Raw genomic sequence first — 20,890 nt, 5'->3', positions numbered from 1 at the left:
TGTTTTATACAAGGACTAACTACCTAGCTCTAGCTCTCCTGGAACTCACTTTGTAGATCAGGCTGACCTTGAACTCACAGAGATCTGTTTGTGTCACCTCCTGAGTGCTAGGATTAAAGGTTTATGCCACTATGCCTGGCTCAAAATAAAATTTTAGAGACATATACACACTCAACACACACCACATGCATATTACACACACACACCATATACAATACATACCACACACACACCACATACACACACATCACACACACATACATATACACCACATACACCATACACACCACACACACCACATACACATACCACATATACACACATCTCACACACACATACATATCCAACACACACACACACACACACACACACACACACACACACACACACACCACACCACACCACACACACACCACCACCACCACACACACATATACCCCCCCACACACACACCTTATCATAGAATAATAATAATATCATAGCAGGACAAACACCGGTGATGCTTTGGGAAATGGGTTTCCTCTTGACTATTTATTAACAGGGTGAGTATAGGCCACTCGTATCATTCCCCCAAGCCTCATATGTTAAATGGGAACAACTATGAATGGAAATAATTGCAAATAAAATGCAGAGTTGCAAGACAAAAGTGGAGTGACAGGTTGAACTCTTTTGTCAAGTGCATCACAAAAGCCAATGCCCAATAATATTGTCTGCATCTGTACCCAAGAGTCTGCATTCACATGAATAGGACTTGTAGTGAATGTGGTCATAGAAGTCATTCAGTTTCATTCACTGTTTTTTCTTTAATACTTATTTTTATTGAGAGAGGGCGGGGGGAATATGCCACTTATATGCAGGTACCCAAAAAGGCCAGAAGAAGCCATCAGATTTCCTGGAGTTACAGTGGTTGTGAGTGGCCTAGTGTGGATGCTAGGAATTGAACTTGGGTCTTTTGGAAGAGTAGCAAGCACCCTTAGCCACTGGACCATCTCCCAAGTCCCGAATTCCATCAGTTTTTAAGTGCCTTCCCTCCAAGCCAATACAAACATTTAACTGAAGAAGTCTCGAGTTTCAGGAGTCTAAATTATATGTCCATTGGCCTGGCTCAGAAAGCCTACCTTGTTACTAGCTGTGTGAAACTGGGGAGGATTTTAAAATCTTCCTCAGCATCAGTTTTCCCTTCTTTAACATGGATTCATGTGATGATTAATGCAGCAATAATCCCTGCAAATTACCAAGTACAAGTTCCTAAATATTGGTGTTTAATGTTCCCACAAATAAAAATATGTGATTGTTATCTATTGTGGCTGGAATGATTATCTCCAGTACAATGTGGCCCAACAATTCATTTATGGAACTCGGCAAGTACTGGGAGTTGTAATCTTCCTTTCTCGGCAAACACAATGATGATGTTTTTCTTTATTGGATTTCAAAAAAAAAAAAATTGAGCTTGAGTAAGCTAAAATTTTCATGCTAAATTCTTAAAAATAAAATGATGCTACTTTTTTGAGTATTCTTCAGAGCAATGCTTTTAGGAACTAGCTAAAATTAATACCAATAGTGGACCCTGTCACCATTTATTCTAAAATAAAATCCAAATCATCAGGGTTGGAAAGATGGCCCAGTGGTTAAGAGCACAAACCACTCTTGCAAAGAGGACTTGGCACTCAGCATTAGTCCCCAGCACTTATATTAGCTGCCTTACACGTGATGTCAACACCAGCTCCAGGGGCTCTGACACCCTCTTCAGGGCACACATAGACTCATGGTTAAAAATAAAATAAATCTTGGAAAAGAAACTTCACAAAAATACATGTAAGACTAGAAATGATACAGCCATTAAAGTGGTCAGCCTTAAACATACAATCATGATGCTAAATGAACTCAGCAGTTTGTGTGTGCATACACACACAGATCTACATGTGTGTAACATTAATAGAGAAGAGGGTATGCATTTGAGATGGAGTGATGGGGACAAAGGCAGCTGGAGGGGGTGGGGAAGAGAGTGAAAACGATGTGAACACACTCCATGTACAGACAATTCTCAAAAATTAAAGTTTTAAAAGGAAATTAGTATATGAGACTTGGAAAGAAGGAGCCAATCCAGTGACAGATCACTGGGTGACGCTGCTGTCAGTGATGGCCTCCCACCCTGTGGCTTTCTTGGAAGAGACTGAAACACAATGGCAGTAGTTTGTGTGGCTGGAGGTTGGCTGTGTTTAACACAGGTTAGAAAAAAGAAAGCAGTGGGCATAGAAAATAGTTGGCTAGCTTCTTTCCCCTTGCTCATATATTCATATATATATATACACATTATAATATATATTCCTAAATATAGCCTGTCAGTCTATAAAATGTTACTTGTATGCATATTCTCAGGGCTGACCATTTGGCACTGGACAACAATTGGTGTGCTCTTTTCTGGGGAAGCCCACCTCTCCTGCTCCCAGCTCTCCTCAGTTGCATGTAGTTCTTTGCATAGGGTTGAAGCTTCATGAGCTCTTCCCATCCACTTTCTCGTGTCCATTGATTCTAGGCAGGAATGGAAAAGACAATAGAATTGCGTAGCATAGGACTAAAAAGAAGATTGAAAGGCTGTTGTGCACAAAATGTTATTAGAACTTTTTATGCAAAGAACAAGTTCCAAATGTGACTTAACACTTGACTCTGATTTCTAGTTGCTTTCATAGTATGCATGTGTGGGGGCAGAGATAAGAAAGAAGGGGGAAGAGAAAGAAGGGAGATTGGGAGAGAATGAGAGAGGGAGAGGGGAAGAGGGGCAGAGAAAGAGAGAAGACATTTTCTTCCTACCAACTACTTCCTCATTCACAGTGGGCAGCACCCACACATTACCAAAATGAAAGCATTTCTTTTTCTCTCTTCCTCTTTTCCCTTCCTTCCTTTTCTTCTCTGCCAACTTTTCATCCTTCGTTTTACTTTATACTTTAATTAATTAATTTATGAATTCCTCAAATTTCATTTGGAAACATAAAGGGTCACCTACATCATAGTATCATTTTGCTCTTGTGCGGCTTGGAGGGTACAGTCAAGCTGCCGTATCTGCAAAGGTCCTGGTATGCCATCATTTCCATCAACACATCTAAATGTACAGGCAACTACAAGGACAGCATCATGTGGTTTATTAAGAGCTCACAGCCTCCAATCTGCCCAGGATAGTGTTTAATAAATATTTCTTTGTATTTGCTCAGGTTGAAATGGTTTGGAAGAGCTAGAACTAGAATGAGTGACTAAGTGTGTGGAAAATGGTATGAACCAATGAGTCAAAGCAGCTGGATCCCGGGAGAGTCAGCAGAACCATAGCTCCTCACTGTTTGATTGCAGAGAGCTGTAAATTCCCATTCAGTTCTTTGGATTCATGGATCTGGAAAGTGATGGCCCGTTTGAGAAAAAAAAACACCTCTATCTCTCTACAAATCACATAATGCCAAACCCATGTCATTAAACAAATGATTCCTCTCCACTGCTTCTGTTGGATTTCAAAGTTCAGTACACATTCAAATTATTCAATTTTGATATCACTTTTATGATCAAATGTCCTACTTTTGAAATGGAAAGCTCAGTTGGCCATGTTCCCTGTTAAATTTAAGAAGCTTTTATCATTTAAATAAATTAAACCTTCCAGCAGGTTCTTCAGAACACAATGAAGCCCAGGGCAGAAAGCTTAAAGGAAATAAACCTCTTTGTTGATACAGCACAGGCTATTATGCGTGCTACCAATAATGTGTAGCAAGAAGCGAGTGTAGCCTGATGCCCGAGTTTCTGCTTATAATTTTAGCTTTGATTTTTATGGTGTTCAGTAGCAATTTGATTTACTGTGGACAAAAGGTGGCCCTAGAGTACATCAAGTACAAGGTTATTAATACTGAGGGGAAATTAAGAACTGATTCATTTTAATACTATATTAGTAATCATAGATTTGCATTTTTCTTTGTTATCTGAAAAATAATGATCTTTTTGTGGGTCATTATAATGCTGGTATTCTGGAGTAAACAGCATTATTTTAATGCAATACTGTAAAATTAATCTATACAGTTTATACCAAATTATTGTGATACTATTTCCTTTCTGTAAATACATGCCTATGAAAGATTCGAAAGCATCATAAGGAATCTTATTGTTTGCAGGTTTTCTCTGTGGCCAAAATGTAGCAGTCAGAATTACTTTATCTAAACAATGCACATTACATATAAAAGGTTTTACTAAATAAAATCTATCAGTCTTTCTATTGTGTTATTTACTTGAAACATTTCATTACTTGATAAAAAATGTCAAGATAAATATTTCCATTAAAGGAAGCATTCAATGGAGTTAATTAAAGAATGCTGCAATGGTTGCATAGAATAATTACCACAGAAATGTAAGCTCATAAAGTTATCTTCAAAACTATGAGAATTTAGAGGGAAGGTTTGTAATATGCAGTGTTTTTAAAATGCAATGGGTTACCTAGTTAGGCATTGCTGATATTTTATTTTCTTATTTCTCAGATAATGCATTAATTTTTGGCATAAGACAAAACAATACAACAAACTGTTCTTTGCATTAAGACATGAATCAACTTATGGTAGAGCCCAGTGGATGAGCTGTTAGACCTCATAAACATAAATTCAGTTTTTTTCTTTTTATGGACAGCTTTAAATTTGTGTGTTTATATTCTCTTAACTTTTACAAAGAAAATAGAGTATTATCATAAGCTAGAAATTAAGTTCATGATAGATATCCCTATAACCATTCTGAATAAAGAACCTTCAAAAATGGATTTGTGCATCAGTTTTGAACTGACTCTACATAGCATGCCTTTGTTAACTACAACTTGTGGGCCAGATGTTAAGGATAATACAGCAGTAACTTCAACTGAGGAGATAGTATTAGATATAGTTATCAATAATAAAATGCCCAGACTTTATAGGTACAGCTATCCTATTGTGTCTGAAGACCCTATCTCACTGTGGACATCTTGGTCCCCTGGCTCTAACAATTTTTCTTTTTTTCTGTGCTGTTCTCTGAACCTTGGGACAGAGATTGTGTTGTTGATGTATCAAGTGGGGTTGAGCACCCCAAGGTCAGTTGTTCTCTGTGTTTTCCTACATTGGTTTCTGTATGTTGCAAAAACAAGCTTCTTTGATGAGGCGTTAGAGCTACACTTATCTGAAGTTTCCCAAGGCTGCACTCACAGAAGGAGAACTATAGGTAATTAATAGCTGCCGTGAGAGAAAGTTTCAGTATTCTTCAGGAACAAGCTCCTCGATAGGTATCAATTCCAAGTGGTCAGTATTAAACTCATATACACTAGTGAGCAACACTAAATGGACTCAGCAGGGTGTGTGTGTGTGTGTGTGTGTGTGTGTGTGTGTGTGTGTGTGTGTGTGTGTGTGTGTGTGTAATAATAAAGAAGAAGAGGTGATAAATTTGAGAGAGGCAGGAGTGGACACAAGAGGAATTGGAGTAGGGCAGGAATGATAGAAATATAATATTCACTTAAAAAATTCTCGAAACAAATAAAACTTAAAATTGCAAAACCAGGTATCATTGACTGTTTAGAGTATGGAAGATAATAACAAGAAAGGACCCATTATTTGTAATACAGCCCTATTTCCAATGTATTTTCTAAGTATATGAGGTTGTTTGGATAAAATTTAGTTTTTGAGAGGATAGAGAGATGGCTCAGTATTTAAGAGCACTTATTGTTCTTGCAGAGGATCTGAGTTTGGTTTCTAGCATCCATGTGAGACATCTCACTTGCCTATAATTCTAGCTCTATGGTTTCTGACACCATTTTCTGGACTCTGCAGGCACCTGCACTCACACATGTGCATGCTCATACATGGGTTCTTCTATATACATGACTTTAAATAAGTGAATGTATTTTTAAAGGATAGTCACTATAGCAGGCCCTGTTACAGAGATATATTAGTTAACAAAACAGACAAAAAATCCCATTCTCCTAAACAAATGAATCTGGATGTGAGAGGGATAAAAGATGGTGTCAGAGTCCAGGGAAAAACACATTCTTTGATCTTGCCTTCCCCTGTTTTACATAAAGATAATGCATTTGATGTGTGTATAAGGAAGAGAAAACACAAGGCAGCCTTGACGGTAACTCAAGGGTACAAAGGCAGCATGGATTTTGATGGAGGGTAGAGTGTAGCAAGCTTACTGGCTTTTCCTTTGTGAATCAGGAGAGTCTGGAAGTCCTCTCATTGAGCGGTTATAAACGTCTGTCACAGAGATCTCTCCAGCCATTAGTCAAGGCTGCCACTGATCCAGCAAGCATAGAGTTTCAATCTCACTCTTTTAAGAGTCTTCTGTGAAGGGTACTTTTTGGGTGTGGAAACGCCTGCATCTTTTCATCCTCTACCCACTCAATTATCCAAGGGTCCCTCATGGTCCAGGGGACAGCACTCAATTGTCCTGAGTTGTAACAGCAGGTTAGGATTATATAATGGTTAGGATTATATGAAGTTCAAGTCCTTAGCTTTGAATCCTAGCTGCTTGCTAGTTGTGTGGCCGAAGACAAACAATTTAAATTCTCTGTGCTTCCATTTGCTCTTCTGTTCATGAGACTAATAGGACCTGTCTCACACAGTATGGATGATAGTTAAATGAGGAGATGCAAGTGTGTGAGGGACTATGTTGCTATAGGTAAATTTTTTAATAACCTTCACATTGAATTGATTTTTTGTTCCATAGTAAATTGCTTACAATTCAGTAAGCTCCATCAAATCAAATACTTTAAAAAATTATGTCCTGGCTTGAAATACATAGATATGTTAGGCATTTGATCAAATGCGAGGGCCTTGCTAGTATCTAGGTTTTAGTTTTAAATGTATGCTTCGGGTGTGGAATCTTATAACCCTCTTTTTCCAGCCTGCTTTCACTGGGCTCAAGACTGAGCTGGTATGGGACAAAGATGGTGTAACCAACTTCAGTACCTCAGGCTTGTGTTTGAGGTCTGGAAGGCTTGTGGCCACTACTCAGGGTACTGGCTATGCTTGGTTGCTCATTTCCCCTATGTGTGGCTTGTTTAAGTGTCTGAACATCCACAGAGGGCAATATCTCTTCCTACCTCAAGCACTGCTTTCTCAGTATCTAGCTTCTGAAGGGCTGAAGTCACAAGTCCCGAGCCCGTGTGGATCCTCATCAGTGCTCACCTAGCCTACAACGGAAGTAAGGGATGAGGAGCAAAGAGCTGAGCCTTCAGTCTCCGCAGGAGACATGCTGTTCTTTTCTTTTCTTTTTTTCCCAGCATACATTGCTGCCTTGAGAGGGGATGTCGATTCTGCTACTCCATCAAATCCAGATGAAAAATCAGCGCCAGGCTTGATGTTCAACTTCCCCCAAACATGGGATGCTAGGTGTATCTACTGCCTCGTGGCCTCACCCTCTGCAGCAGGGAGATAAAGGAACAGTAGTGGTATGCAGTGCAGAATTCTGCCACCCAACACCCCAAACTCCAGGTCTTCCTCTTTGCAAATTCCGGTTACTTTCTTGGTGGCAACATATGCTAATCCAGTTCTGCTTCATTTGTCTCCTGATGCACACAGGCGGTCTGGCCCTCTGCCAGGCCACCCTCTGTGCTAGGTATTTTGGTATTTGGAGCCTTTGTTCTCATTAATATTAGCAATCTGAATACCTTTGTCTATTTGTTTCAGGGGGTGACTATGAGCAGCTTTTGGTTCAGAAAAAGCTAGAAAAGCCTTCTTAATTGATATTTTTCATAGGTATATTGCAATCCTAAATCACTCAACATCCTGAACTTGGTAAGCACACAATAATTGCGTGCATCGTTAGCTATTATAGTGAAAAATCTTTAAAAAAATTGTTCCTGAGTTCAGATGCCCATAATTCTCAATCACCAGAGATACCAAGTGTTTCCACGTGGATTTTATAAGCTGTGAGATATGCGGAGATATTATATGAATGGCAATAGTCTGATCTATTGCACAATAGAGGGACACCAAGTGAAGTCACAAAAATACAAGACTCTGTGTTAAATAAAGTTTCATGTGAATCCAGATACTTCTCAACATGCCCAATAATGTGTGCTTGTTTAGTATGAACCACACGTTGTGTGGTTGTCCTGTGTCATATCTGTTCTTGACATATGTGTGTCAAGTACTTGCTCTTCTCTGCTGGGATTTGAAATGAATTCCTTTTCCCCTAATGTTAAGGATCACATCAAGGCTTTATCTGCTCTGGGTTAAGTAACTGCCTATTTAAATGAGTGACTTGGGGTGAGTTATATTGGGATGTGGAGAGTCATTTATACCAGGCTCCTTCTGTCAGCTCATGGGACCAACACAAATAGTATCTGAGTTTTCCACATTGGTGTCTGTCTGATCCCAAAGGGTGTTAATGCCCTTAAGGCTTGGTGCATGCTCTGTTTCTGTATGAAGGATAAGAAGTGCATCAAACCTCAGGAAGATTTCTATTTAAACTGCTGTGGCTTTGATGTCAGACTTTGTGATTAGTGTTACATCTGTTTTAAAAAAAAGGCCCAATTTCATGTGCCATCAGAGAGAAGAACATATGGTAGTCTTTTCATGTAATTATTGAATTTATAATATTTATTTATTTTAAGATACAAGTTATTACCACTTGGTAGGTTGGCTTTAGTGTGCCAATCTCAATCTAGAAAATGTGGTGTGGCATAGAAGGATGATTACTGCCTGCTTGACTTTTGACTTCTCTGTTGGCATCAGTCATCATTAATATTTCTTTCTGTTGTATAATCTGTGACTATATGTTACTCCTGGGATCTGATGAACCTTTAAAAGGTGATAAAATTTTTACAAGTTGGAGGTCTTTTGAGTTCAAGGGGAGAGAACCAACATATTTTGAGGGTCTGTTATGGGTTGGGACTACATGCTCCACAGGTGTTGTTACTCTAGACAACAACATGGGCTGATGAAAGAGAGAAATAATTTTGTTTGGGTTGTAAAATTGTTTGATTCTGAAAGTGCTACATATGGTAAAACTCTTCTTAATTTTCCTCACAGATTTCATCTGTAGTTACTTTGTTTTTCAGGATTCTGAGGGAAAAAAACTCAATAAGTTAACTTCTAACTGAAAATATACTTGGTAATATCTCATATAGCCAATAATTTTTATTACCTTTCATAGTGTCACCACAATTTCTTCTCAACATTTTCAGGAGATTTTAATAGTATATTTATTTATTGAGGTATGCCCACCTAACATCACACATACTATATATTGAATTTCATATGTAAAGTATCAAGAGTCTTAAGATTTGAAATTCCATCTCCATCAAAAGTGTCACATGAGCAAAATTCTTATGTTTGAATATTTTAGAGGTGGAAGTTCAAGTGTTTCTGAGGTGGTCTACTTACCAGCAACTTTAAGGATGTGTGTTGATTTACACTTGTTTCTTAGACATTTTTCCTCACAGATTCTTGTTCTGCAGTTGTGGGCATATAAGTCAATGTACTCACTCTCCACCCCCTGCTGTGTGCCCTGGTCATCTCACTTGGTACCTTTTCAGTACTCATGAAACCTAGAACTCCTGCTCTTATCCATAAACAGAGGATAATGTTAAAAACTGTTTTGAAACATACTCAAAAAGGGAGAAACCATGCCAAAATGAGGACGTGTTCCAGGGAAGTTCAAGGAATATATATTTATATGTACACAAACCCACATGTACTAGTATATATTTGTGTATATCCTTTTAAATGGGGCCTGAAGTACTTTTACAGTGTTGTGTCAACCGCTTTCACCCTGTAGTATATAAGAAAGCAGTCAGTGTTACTGTGTTAAATTTCGGGTGTATTGGGTTGTTGTGGTATCTAAATAAATTCTCCCTTAGGAAAAGGGTGTATAGTGTGTGCAGATATTTTCTGTGTGTGGTGTGTGCAGATGTTTTCTGTGTGTGGTGTGTGCAGATGTTTTTTGTGTGTGGTGTGTGCAGATGTTTTCTATGCACACCCAGCATAGTATTACTCGAGTACAAAGTCATCTGCTTCTGTAACCATGGTTTAATCATCTCCCCCATTCTCCAGATCATCTTCCGTAAAATTAGTGACGTGAAGAAAGAGGAGGAAGAGCGGCTACGGCAGAAGAACGAGGTGACTCTCAGCATCCCTGTGGACCACCCAGTTCGGAAGCTCTTCCAGAAGTTCAAGCAGCAGAAGGAACTGAGGAACCAGGGCTCAGTGCAGAGTGACCCTGAGAGGAGCCAGCTTCAGGTGGAGAGCCGCCCTTTGCAGAACGGCGCCTCCATCACAGGTACCAGTGTGGTCACCGTGTCCCAGATTACCCCCATCCAGACATCTCTGGCCTACGTGAAAACCAGCGAGTCCCTTAAGCAGAACAACCGTGATGCCATGGAACTGAAGCCCAACGGTGGTGGTGCCGAACAAAAATGTCTCAAAGTCAACAGCCCCATCAGAATGAAGAATGGAAACGGGAAAGGGTGGCTGAGATTGAAGAACAACATGGGGACCCACGAGGAGAAAAAGGAAGACTGGAATAATGTCACCAAAGCTGAGTCGATGGGGCTGTTGTCAGAGGACCCCAAAGGCAGTGATTCAGAGAACAGTGTGACCAAGAACCCGTTAAGGAAAACAGACTCTTGTGACAGTGGGATTACAAAAAGTGACCTTCGTTTGGATAAAGCTGGTGAGGCCCGAAGTCCTCTAGAACACAGTCCTATCCAGGCTGATGCCAAGCATCCTTTTTACCCCATCCCTGAGCAGGCCTTACAAACCACACTGCAGGAAGTAAAACACGAACTCAAAGAGGACATCCAGCTGCTGAGCTGCAGAATGACTGCCCTGGAAAAGCAGGTGGCAGAAATTTTAAAACTACTCTCAGAGAAAAGTATACCCCAGACCTCCTCACCAAAACCCCAAATGCCACTCCAAGTACCTCCCCAAATACCATGTCAGGATATTTTTAGTGTCTCAAGACCTGAGTCACCTGAATCTGACAAAGATGAAATTAACTTTTAATATATAAATATATATATATACATATATATTTGTCAATATATTTAAAATGGTATATACATCTATATACATATGTGTGTATATATAGTATATACATATATATATTTTCACTTGCTTTCAATATGATGAACACAATATGGATTTTGATATGTACATACTGCATGTCCAGCTGGATTCTGGCCTGCCAAAGATGATTATTCAAAACATAGATATTGCTTGTATATTATGCAGTTGACTGCATGCACACTTTACATTTATTTATAATCTCTATTCTGTAATAAAAAAAAGTATGAATTTTGTTAACTAAGGCAATGTAATCTTTGAAGAATCAGGGTCCAACCTGCCAATGTTGCCATGACAAACTTGATCTCAGGCTGAGTATATCGAGCTGTCATTTCTTCACTATTCTGTTTAGTTAAAATTATAGATTAATGTCAAGGGGAGAGTGCAGCTTCTGAAGCTGTCAGACCATTTTACAATCTCATGCCATAGGGTATTTTTCTGTAACTTAGTGTTAGGTTCTTTTTCCCTACAGGCAATGTTTGCTCCATTGAAATGACTGTGTCGTTGCCTACAACTGATGCCAGTGTCAGATACCGAGAACTTATTGCTTTGGGTTTTGTGCATGAATTGCATTTCCACTCAATGATACCTCTCCTTTTTAGCATTGTATTAGATAGTAATCATTAGCTCTTATGTAAAGAATTCCCTGCTCCCTCCGTCTTGGAGAACAACTGTCATTTTGGGAGCTGACATTATCAACACCATAAATACTCAATTGTTAATATAGTGTATATTATTATAGAAAACACTGCACCACAGGGTATAAGAGCCTTTTAACAATATGTTCGATATGCCGATTGTCCAAAGGCAATGAATGTTCTACATTTATATTTCCACAGCTTGTTCAGAGAGGGGGGGTGTTGAAAGGCTCTTAGCAATGAAACATATCAAAATTTTAACTGTTAATGATATAATTTTTTGAACAGGATATAAGCAATTGGACATGTTTTAATTGCACATCCGTGGCTTAGAAAAAATGAACTATAGGTACAGAAATGCAGACACATGATTTTTGTTGCTTGAAGAGGTTGACAACTTGAGTTGTGGTTAACTTACAAAATAACCAACCTAGAAGGCAACATTAAGTTGCTTTATTCAGATAACTGCTTTTCTATGACTTTATTCTGGGTACAAAATTCCCTAAGCTCTTTTGCACACAGTTGCATTGCTGGCCTTCTGTTGGGTTGATACAATAGACCACTATGGCTCCGGCAGATCCACTCACGAGAGGCTTGTGGGGCTGAATGTCATAGTCTTTTGGGTAACAATTCCTCTTCTGAGAAAGTGCCTATTACCAACCAAAAGAGAAGTCACAAATGTTGCACTGTCTGTATTTAGGCCCTCAGATGATAAATACTCAAAATGAAATGCATACCCCTCTTGAGAACTCGTGGAAGCTGTTTCTTATGACTCCAGAATGTTTTCCAGAGTTCTTCCTGGGGGAGTGCTTTTCAGTTGGTGCAGGCACAAAATTCAATATTGAGAGTAAGGAAGCTAGTGTTTGCATTAACCTGAAAGTATATTTAAATCACTTGTGTATTGCTAGGCTATAAATATACATGCATTATATATGCCTATATAGACAGGTGAACATACAAACAACGGTGACAAAAATCAAAGAAAATATTTTGCTCTTTTATACCCAATTTTATGTGCTTTTCTATCTCCCAGTTTCTCTAAAATTGTAGAAAGAAGAGTTACCACAGTCATACTGGAGATGTATGAAACAGTAAGACTTTGTAAAAGTTCTCCACATGTCCCTAAGATGTACCCCTTTTTTTCTAGGACTCCTGGAATGCATGCTAGGTACAGTGGGTTACAGTTACTTTCCTTTCCATTATTCAAAATGGACATTTCCAGGGCCATATATCTCCATGTCCTGCTAAGATTCCTATCTGCCACAGGCAAAAGGAAATGAAATTACAGAATCAGCCTTAAAATGGAGGTTTGGGGGGTTTGATTGTCTTAGCTTTTGTACTGTGGAAGATACCTTGTCATTGACTTCTAAGATTTACTGGGTTTCAGAGCTTCTTCTTATTTGCTAAAGTCAAGTGTGACAAATACCTTTAAAGATGAATGGGTGATAAAAACAAAAACAAAAACCACGAGCTCTAAAATCATTGTTCTGACTTTAGCTACATCCAAAACTAACAGCTGGTTTCAAGCTATAAGAGGGTCACTGGCGCAGGAAACTGGATTGAAATGTAATGCATGACTTTTCATATTAGGCTTACAAACCTTTGCCAGGATCTGACATTGACTCAGACAGTTTTAGCTAACGACCTACAACATTAGCCACAATGAGATTTCTATCTAAACACATGTTCCCATAGGTGGGAAAGTAACACAATGGTTTTGAACTGTGCCGGACCTTCACTAGGGAGGGGAAGTGTCAATTGCTTATTTTTTGGTGCAGTTCCCACAGTATTCTTTTCCAGACTCCTGTCCTCCGAGTGCATGACACGATGTGGTGCTGAGCACACTCTGCACATCTTCAGCGAACATTGTATATAGTCTTAGGTTTCCAGATTTTAAAATTCTTCACAGTAGAATTTAGCCAGAATGCTTGCTTACACACATGTGATAATGATACAATCACATTCTGTGTAGCCTCAACCAGCACACAGACAGTGCAGGCTCTTTGCGGGACCAGATGACTGCATGTTTTCTTCCTACACCGTATAGGTGCTCTTGGTGCATCTAGAATATTTTTTTTTATTATTATACTTCTGAACAGTGTACTAATAGGACTAAGGGGATTTGTATTTGAAATGCAAACATTTTGCAAAGCAACCTATACATCTTTAACTCTGTTACGATGCTATGAAAATGTAAGATGAGACACTGAATTCTGGGCAGGTGGTTGTGACTTGACGGTCAAAAATCGAATGCAAACAGAATTGTGATCTTCGCATCAGAGCAGGGAGATTTGCTGACCTGTATCAGGATAGTGTTGCACTAAGTGTGATCTAGTAGACAGAGGAGCTTGCAATAAAGAGCAAATAGAAACCCCAAAGATAGAAAACAACATCAAAACTTCTAGTGTCTCCCATTTACATGAGTGACTTTGAACTAGTTCAGGAATAGTGATCCAGTTCACACTCAAACTTCATTCTTTAAAGGAAACTTTTTATTGCAACCCTGATCACACTTCGCATTGTGTACAAGGCTACAAAACATCCTGAATGTTAAGAAAATTCCCTACAATTTTGCATAGGGCAGAGGGCAGAGAACATGAGGATGAGAGGTTTTGATGGCTTCTAGAACAATGACCTACTCAGTGCTACCCAGTACACTGACAGAAGTGTTTCTTAAAACAGCAAACTAAAGTAAAATTTTGAAAATTAACCTAACTGAAATCTAAATACAAGTTACATGGAATTTAAGGAGATATTGTTTACTTGTGAGATTCAAAACCTGGAATTCTTTTGGAAAAACCTGTTGGGTTTTTTTGTTTTGTTTTGTTTGTTTTTCTTTTGAGTTAGTCTTCAAGGAAGTGATTGGAATTGTGTAGCAGTCGATCCTTGTGAAATTGTCCTTTTCAAAATTTAATTACAATATTTTCCCTTCCCTTTCCTCTCTCCAAATCCTTCTGTCTACCCTTCCGTGCTCTCTCTTTCAAATTCATGGCCTCTTTTTTCACTAACTTAGTTATTGCTGAATTTTGTTACCTTGTATCATTTCTCTTTTTAAAGTTAATTTCTGAGTGCCCCCACCCCACACCAAAGTTTCATGTAGAGAATGAGAAAATTTGTCTAGAGCTACCACACACAGAGACCTCTAAAATGAGTATTTCCTTAGGTGAATGCTGTGCTTTGATACCTTTCTTAGATGTGAGTATCGCTCCTGGGATTCTCTTGGAAAGGGTGAGAAGAATGTATGTTTGGATTTTACACATCACTGAGTGCCATCTCAGATTCTGACTCCAGCTCTGTCAATCTAGCAAAGTTTGGGTAGTCAGCTGCCTTTAGCATGTTTCTATATCAGTTTTCCAAATAATAAGTACCAAAAAAAAAAAAAAGGCCCAAACTCCTCCCATGTTCTATCAGGCTCTTCTTAGGTCAATGGGAAGTAGTTTTTCTTTACAGAAAAACCATACTAGCCATTTGAAAGGCACTAACACGTGCTTATGGTATGTGTCCTTAGTGACAGTGTGTTAAATGAGAAATTGATGGGATGGTTATTGTTAGAATTCAAGGAAGCAGTGTACAATATATAAACATTTGATTTTTGAACATAAGGCTCATTTTGTTAATGTTTTTTCATTCTACAAGGGAACCTTTTGCCCTCAGGGCTCCACATAAAGTCTTATTGTTATATTTGCTGTGATGGTTCAGGGTAAGAAAATAACGAGAACACTAAACACAAAGGAGACTTTTTTTTTTAAATTTCAACAGAAAGAGCATTTATGTTTAGATCTCTCATTGGATTTTGCTAGGATTCTCACCAACCTGCAATTTTAAAATGTGTTTCCAACTAAGAATTTACTAAGAATATTTTGAAATACACATATTTGCAAGCATCAAAAAATTATTAGCTTTAAATGTTTTTAAAAAATTAAGACTTAGAGTCAGAGGGGGTTAAGAGATAGTCCATCATTGGCCCTGACTTTTTACTCTCTACTATAATCCTCTATTTGCTAAGTGATTAGTAATATTTATATTTTTATCTACTATATTAGGCCTATGGCATTACAACTAACAGTTGCTTTACATACAAGTAAATATTTTCAATCAGTTTCCTTTGAGTGGAATCTTATGCTTGCAGCCTGAATGCTTTAGCAGCTTACATAAGAAAACCATTAGGATTGCAAAATGACAGCTATTCCTTTTTAGAGTTGATGAAGATTGTTTTAGTGTTATAGAAAATCATCTTATCCTGGGCCAGGAAAACAAAACCAGAACTAATGTTCATCAGGGTCACACAATCAGGATAAAAATGTGGATTCAAGTGCTAAATAAGTTACTAATGCTTGGCTATTTGCATGTGTGAGAGTCTAGATCAGGATTTACATATCCATATTGGAGGTGGGGGGAAGTGATGCACAGTGGAGGGTGCTTTAGACTTTATCATTGGCGTTGCTGAGAGGTGCATTCTAGTCAACTCCAGTGAGTGTATGCACATTTAAAAAACAGTCCTGTGTTTTGCTATTGTGTAGCATTTGGCTTACTTTCACATTTCTTTTTTCTGTAAACAGGCCTGTCAATAAGAAGGTTGGTTAAGTCTAGATTTGCAACTAATTGCAAAAGAGAAAGGGGAAAAAACAAAAACAAAACAAAAACTAAGACATTCACAGAGAACAGCAATAACAGGACCAGTCAAGCAGGAGGAAAACAATTAATACCCCTTTTCTATAGTTATAATATATTTTCCTGACTGCCACACCACCACCCCCTGAAAGAGGACAATGTATACTCATTCCAAATCTTAAGGAGTTTTCAAATGTTTAGATAATATCAATTATTAAACTTAGCTCAACTGTAGGAATTGAACAAGAAGTAAATTCAGATGGCTCTGTGCTGAATAGATTCTTCTTTATTGTTAGTTTTGTTTTGTTAAGAAAAATCACCTATGAGCTGATTCCGGTCCCCCTGCGTAAACTGTGGAAAATGCAGTTGCAACAATGAAGTTCCAGAGTCATCCTTCTTTGATGACCTCATGTCCTTGACTTCCATATCTCTCTCCTCTGAAGTGTCGATCTTCAGTATTCTCAAATTTTATTTATTTTCAAAGATCTATCATCCATAGTTCAATCTTAACTAGTAGTTGTAGTCCTTTTTATTAGTTACCATTCACTTCGTTTTTTTCTGTGCTAAAACATAAATTAAGTTTTCTCATATTCATAGTTTTTTTTTTAATCTCTTGGACTTGACTCAATTTTTCTCATTTAGGATATTTCTAGAATGAGACATTTAGATGTTAAGTCAATTGAATTTTAAATATTAAGACAAAATGCTTTCTCTAAATTTTAAATATTTTAAATAACAAATTAATTAATTGAATAGTAATATCTAATTATATTCAATACATCAATGTGTTAAGCAGTGCTCTTGAAAATTATAATTAATAGCTTTAATTTTCAAAGTATTTTATGCTTGATAGATGCTTCTTAGTCATCTGAGAAGGGAGGTGTCCAAAGGTCCTGGAACAAGATGGAGTTCTCCCACACTATCATTTTATCCTTTGTACATCAAGAATACTCAGGAAGGCACATGTACATGCATGCATACACACACACACACACACACACACACACACACACACACACACACACAGCATTTTCCTGTACAGAAAGCTAAACATTTTAAGTTATCTTTAGAGTACTAAAATTGATTGAATTCAGTAATGAAGTTTGGGGTGTTTGCGAATTTGGAAAAAGAGAATATTTAATCTGTACTTGCTTATATGGCAATAGAGGTTATGGTTGGTTCTAGATTATCATTAAAATGTTGAGTCATGTTATGTAGGGAAGAGACATGAATCAGATTTTTTTAAAGTACGTACCATGTGTCCTATGCCCTAAGAGTACCAGTATGCATTCTAACTTAAGTTTTTTCTGTCTCTTGCTTCTTTTTTTTTTTTTTTTTTTTTTTTTTTTTTTTGGTTTTTCGAGACAGGGTTTTTCTGTGTAGCTTTGCGCCTTTCCTGGAGCTCACTTGGTAGCCCAGGCTGGCCTCGAACTCACAGAGATCCGCCTGGCTCTGCCTCCCGAGTGCTGGGATTAAAGGTGTGCGCCACCAACGCCCGGCTGTCTCTTGCTTCTTAATACAAGGATGTTTGCATGCTTTGTGAGGGTCAGAACCACTGAGGGCTTGGACAATGAACCCAAAACAGCACAGGGTAGCTGAGATAAGTCATACCCATGTGCTTCCTTTCCTTTAGATATAGAAGTAAGTGAATGTTAATTAGGCTCATATTTATTGAGTATTTACTGTACTAAGCAATGTATTTAAATAATCAGATTTAATTCTGCAACATTCCTGTGAAGGAGTAAATTAAGGAATTTAAATAGGATTGCAGTAGCCAATTAATAACCAATAAATCAGTAAAGCTGATGTTCTAACACAGGCAGTTGGACCTTAGAAAAAAGTCTTCCAGTGTAATACTAGGGTTATAAGGACAAGCTCTTCAAGCATAAATTCCAAAATTTTCAGGACATATACATTCAAAGATTCTGCGAATAAAAGTAATTTAAAAAAACTATACCCTGCAATGTAAATGCTTGACTTTCCTGGTGGTCAGAGTCAACGGCAAAGATTCATATCATAACTGTTGTGAGTAAAATATGCCATGGTCCAAAAACTGACCTTTTTCCTTCACTTCTCCCAACTGACAGGCAGTAATGGGGGTAAACTGGGAAATGTAGTTATAAGTAAGAGACAAATGTAACGCATCACAGGTGTGCATATTTCATGTTGTCTTTCCCAATTTTCACCTAAAGGGTTTTGTGTGTGTGTGTGTGTGTGTGTGTGTGTGTGTGTGTGTGTGTGTGTGTGTTAAAGAAAGCAATAAGTGTTCAAGACTTCTTTTTCTGCAGTTTAGAATGAGACATCAGAAGGCTTTATTTAATAAAAAAAAATTTGGATCCATTAGGTATTAAATAGGATTTTTAAGCCTTTTCTTATTGATTATATGGATGGCCATTTTTTGCCAAACCACTATTAAATGCATCTTCCAAATGAGCTTTTTTATTTAGAATGTGTTCTCATTCCCAAATTTAATGCACTTGTATTCATACTTTCTTTAAACAATTAATTTTCTCTAATGAAAGAAGTTAACATTTAAAATGTGATCAATTTTTTTTTCTGTCTTTTGAGATGTTTGAAGGAAGTGTCTTGAGAAAACAAAACACGGATAGGACATCACCACCTCACAGTCCAGAAGTCTCAATCCAAGCTACCCTGTGAGTGACAGGAGGCAGTGAGTGACAGGGGGCAGTGGGAACTATGACTCGCACACAACTTTATGCCTAACTGGGAGGACCCTTGGGACTCTTTCGGAAACTTCTCATGGTTGGGTCACTTCTCATCTTTGGCATTTTCATGTAAATGGGGTGCTTGCTAAATGTCCATTGTTAACCTGTGCTCACTGTGGCATTTGATTAAAGAACACTGCCCAAAAGCTACAGGGTATTGGGGAGAATAATGGTTCCTCCTTGTGTGATATCTTTTTAATAGTTTTTGTTTGGTTAATTTGAAATCACATTGTTACAACCATGGTTTTGATTTTGATGACACATTATGAACTAGTTTGAAAACTTGTCGGTTATTTAGAGCTTTTAACATGAGAGGATGCTTTTTTTTAACCTACTTCCAAGTTTATGATTTTGGGCTTCAACCCAGTCCAAGTCCCTGAAGTAGTTGGGTAGTTAGTTGGTGTCTTGATTAGATGGTTTCTAGAGGACTGGCATTTATGTAGAATTGCTGGCTGATGAAGAACCAGCACAGAAGCAAAGACAAGGCCAAAAAAGAAAAGAAAACAAAACAACAACAACAAAAAAAAACCCTCAATGCCTGAATAAATCAGACTGAATATTTACACTTAATAACACATTGTCATTATTATATCCTTATTCTAGGCCAAATCGTCTTTGACAATGCAGAATTGAGCCACCTCTTCCGACGGTGAGGTGCTTTACTAAATAAAGGAAACTGAGCATTGTTGAAAGAGTTGGTCCCAAACTTTTCCAACCAAAATTTAGGAAACCATTCCTGATAATAGCCCAGTTGATTAAGTAGAAAGATGAGCTAGTCAGCAAACTATGCAAAGTAGAATAATGAGTCCTTTTTAGTTTTGTGTCGAAGTTTGACAGAACCGAATTTTCAATATTTGTCTAATATATCTCATAAGAGTGGATTATTAAATAAAATCTCAATGTCTTTCTTTAAAAATCAGTTATTTAAAGTATTTTAATTCAGGAAACTTAGTGGCAAGGATAGCTTTTTGACTTTGGGGGCATGTTTCATGCTGCGAGTCTCAGCATCTCCAGCAGTGACATTACAATGTTAAATTGGCTGAGTTTTCATAGTGGATCCACTGGCTTCCCCTCGGGAGCAGCCTCCTTCCAAGCTAAAGCTCACCACAGTGAGAGGGAGGGACAACTCACGTGGAAGAAAATGACTTAAACTATCATCATGATACTCCCTTCCCTGGTGAAAGGGTCAGGGTAAGCTGGGCAGCAGGTGAGAATCATTTCTATCCCAAACCTACATGTTGTGGCAAAAATTCAGTTACAGCTAACAGTTGTTTCCTATTGTTTATTGAGATGGCAGTGATGTCAGGAAATGCTTGGTACTCAGACAACACTATTGAATCATGCATATTTACGATATATTGGAAATTATGTATCATTTCTTTTGACTCTATGTTCTACTGGCTTTGTGTACACCAGGGATACCATTTTGTACCCTACAATGTAAACTCCTGGCTGATCTTGCTACAGGGATTTATTTTTTCAAGTTCTCAAAAATGTTTCTGCCTCTGTAACCATATTTGTGGATATTAAAAATGCTTCCTAAGGGTTAACTCAGTGGAAATATTTGGTTTATGTATTGACTAAGGAAATAGGTCAACACTTCATGGAAGATATTTTTAATACCAATATGCTAAGCAGTACTTGTCTATAGTTTTCAAAGTTTGGTTCATGCTAGGCTGATCATGTTTTTCTACTTAAATCAAGACATTGCAGTGTGTAATATAGAAATTTTGTATGTACTATCGACTTATTGCTCAACTGCTTAGAAGTTTTGTGAAAACATCTTAAATTGGAGACTTTAGGGTCAATCCTGAAATACTGTGATCAAATTCAATTGCAGTTGGGAAGTTTGTCACAATTTTCA

General features: G+C 37.9%; 1 protein-coding gene across 1 annotated transcript in view; it reads left to right on the top strand.

The window, feature by feature from the left end:
- Kcnh5 (potassium voltage-gated channel subfamily H member 5) overlaps nucleotides 1-17,345 on the top strand; it is a 300,402-nt gene extending 283,057 nt beyond the window's left edge. Inside the window, exon 11 of the mRNA XM_006973162.4 lies at nucleotides 10,041-17,345. Coding sequence (XP_006973224.1) covers nucleotides 10,041-10,991 — 951 coding nt within the window. The 3' untranslated portion in view covers nucleotides 10,992-17,345. The remainder of the gene's footprint in view (nucleotides 1-10,040) is intronic.
- Nucleotides 17,346-20,890: the final 3,545 nt, after the last annotated feature.

The sequence above is a fragment of the Peromyscus maniculatus genome, chromosome 14, assembly GCF_049852395.1.
Source record: "Peromyscus maniculatus bairdii isolate BWxNUB_F1_BW_parent chromosome 14, HU_Pman_BW_mat_3.1, whole genome shotgun sequence".
Classification (NCBI taxonomy): Eukaryota; Metazoa; Chordata; class Mammalia; order Rodentia; family Cricetidae; genus Peromyscus; species Peromyscus maniculatus.
This window is presented reverse-complemented; position numbering and strand designations above follow the sequence as displayed.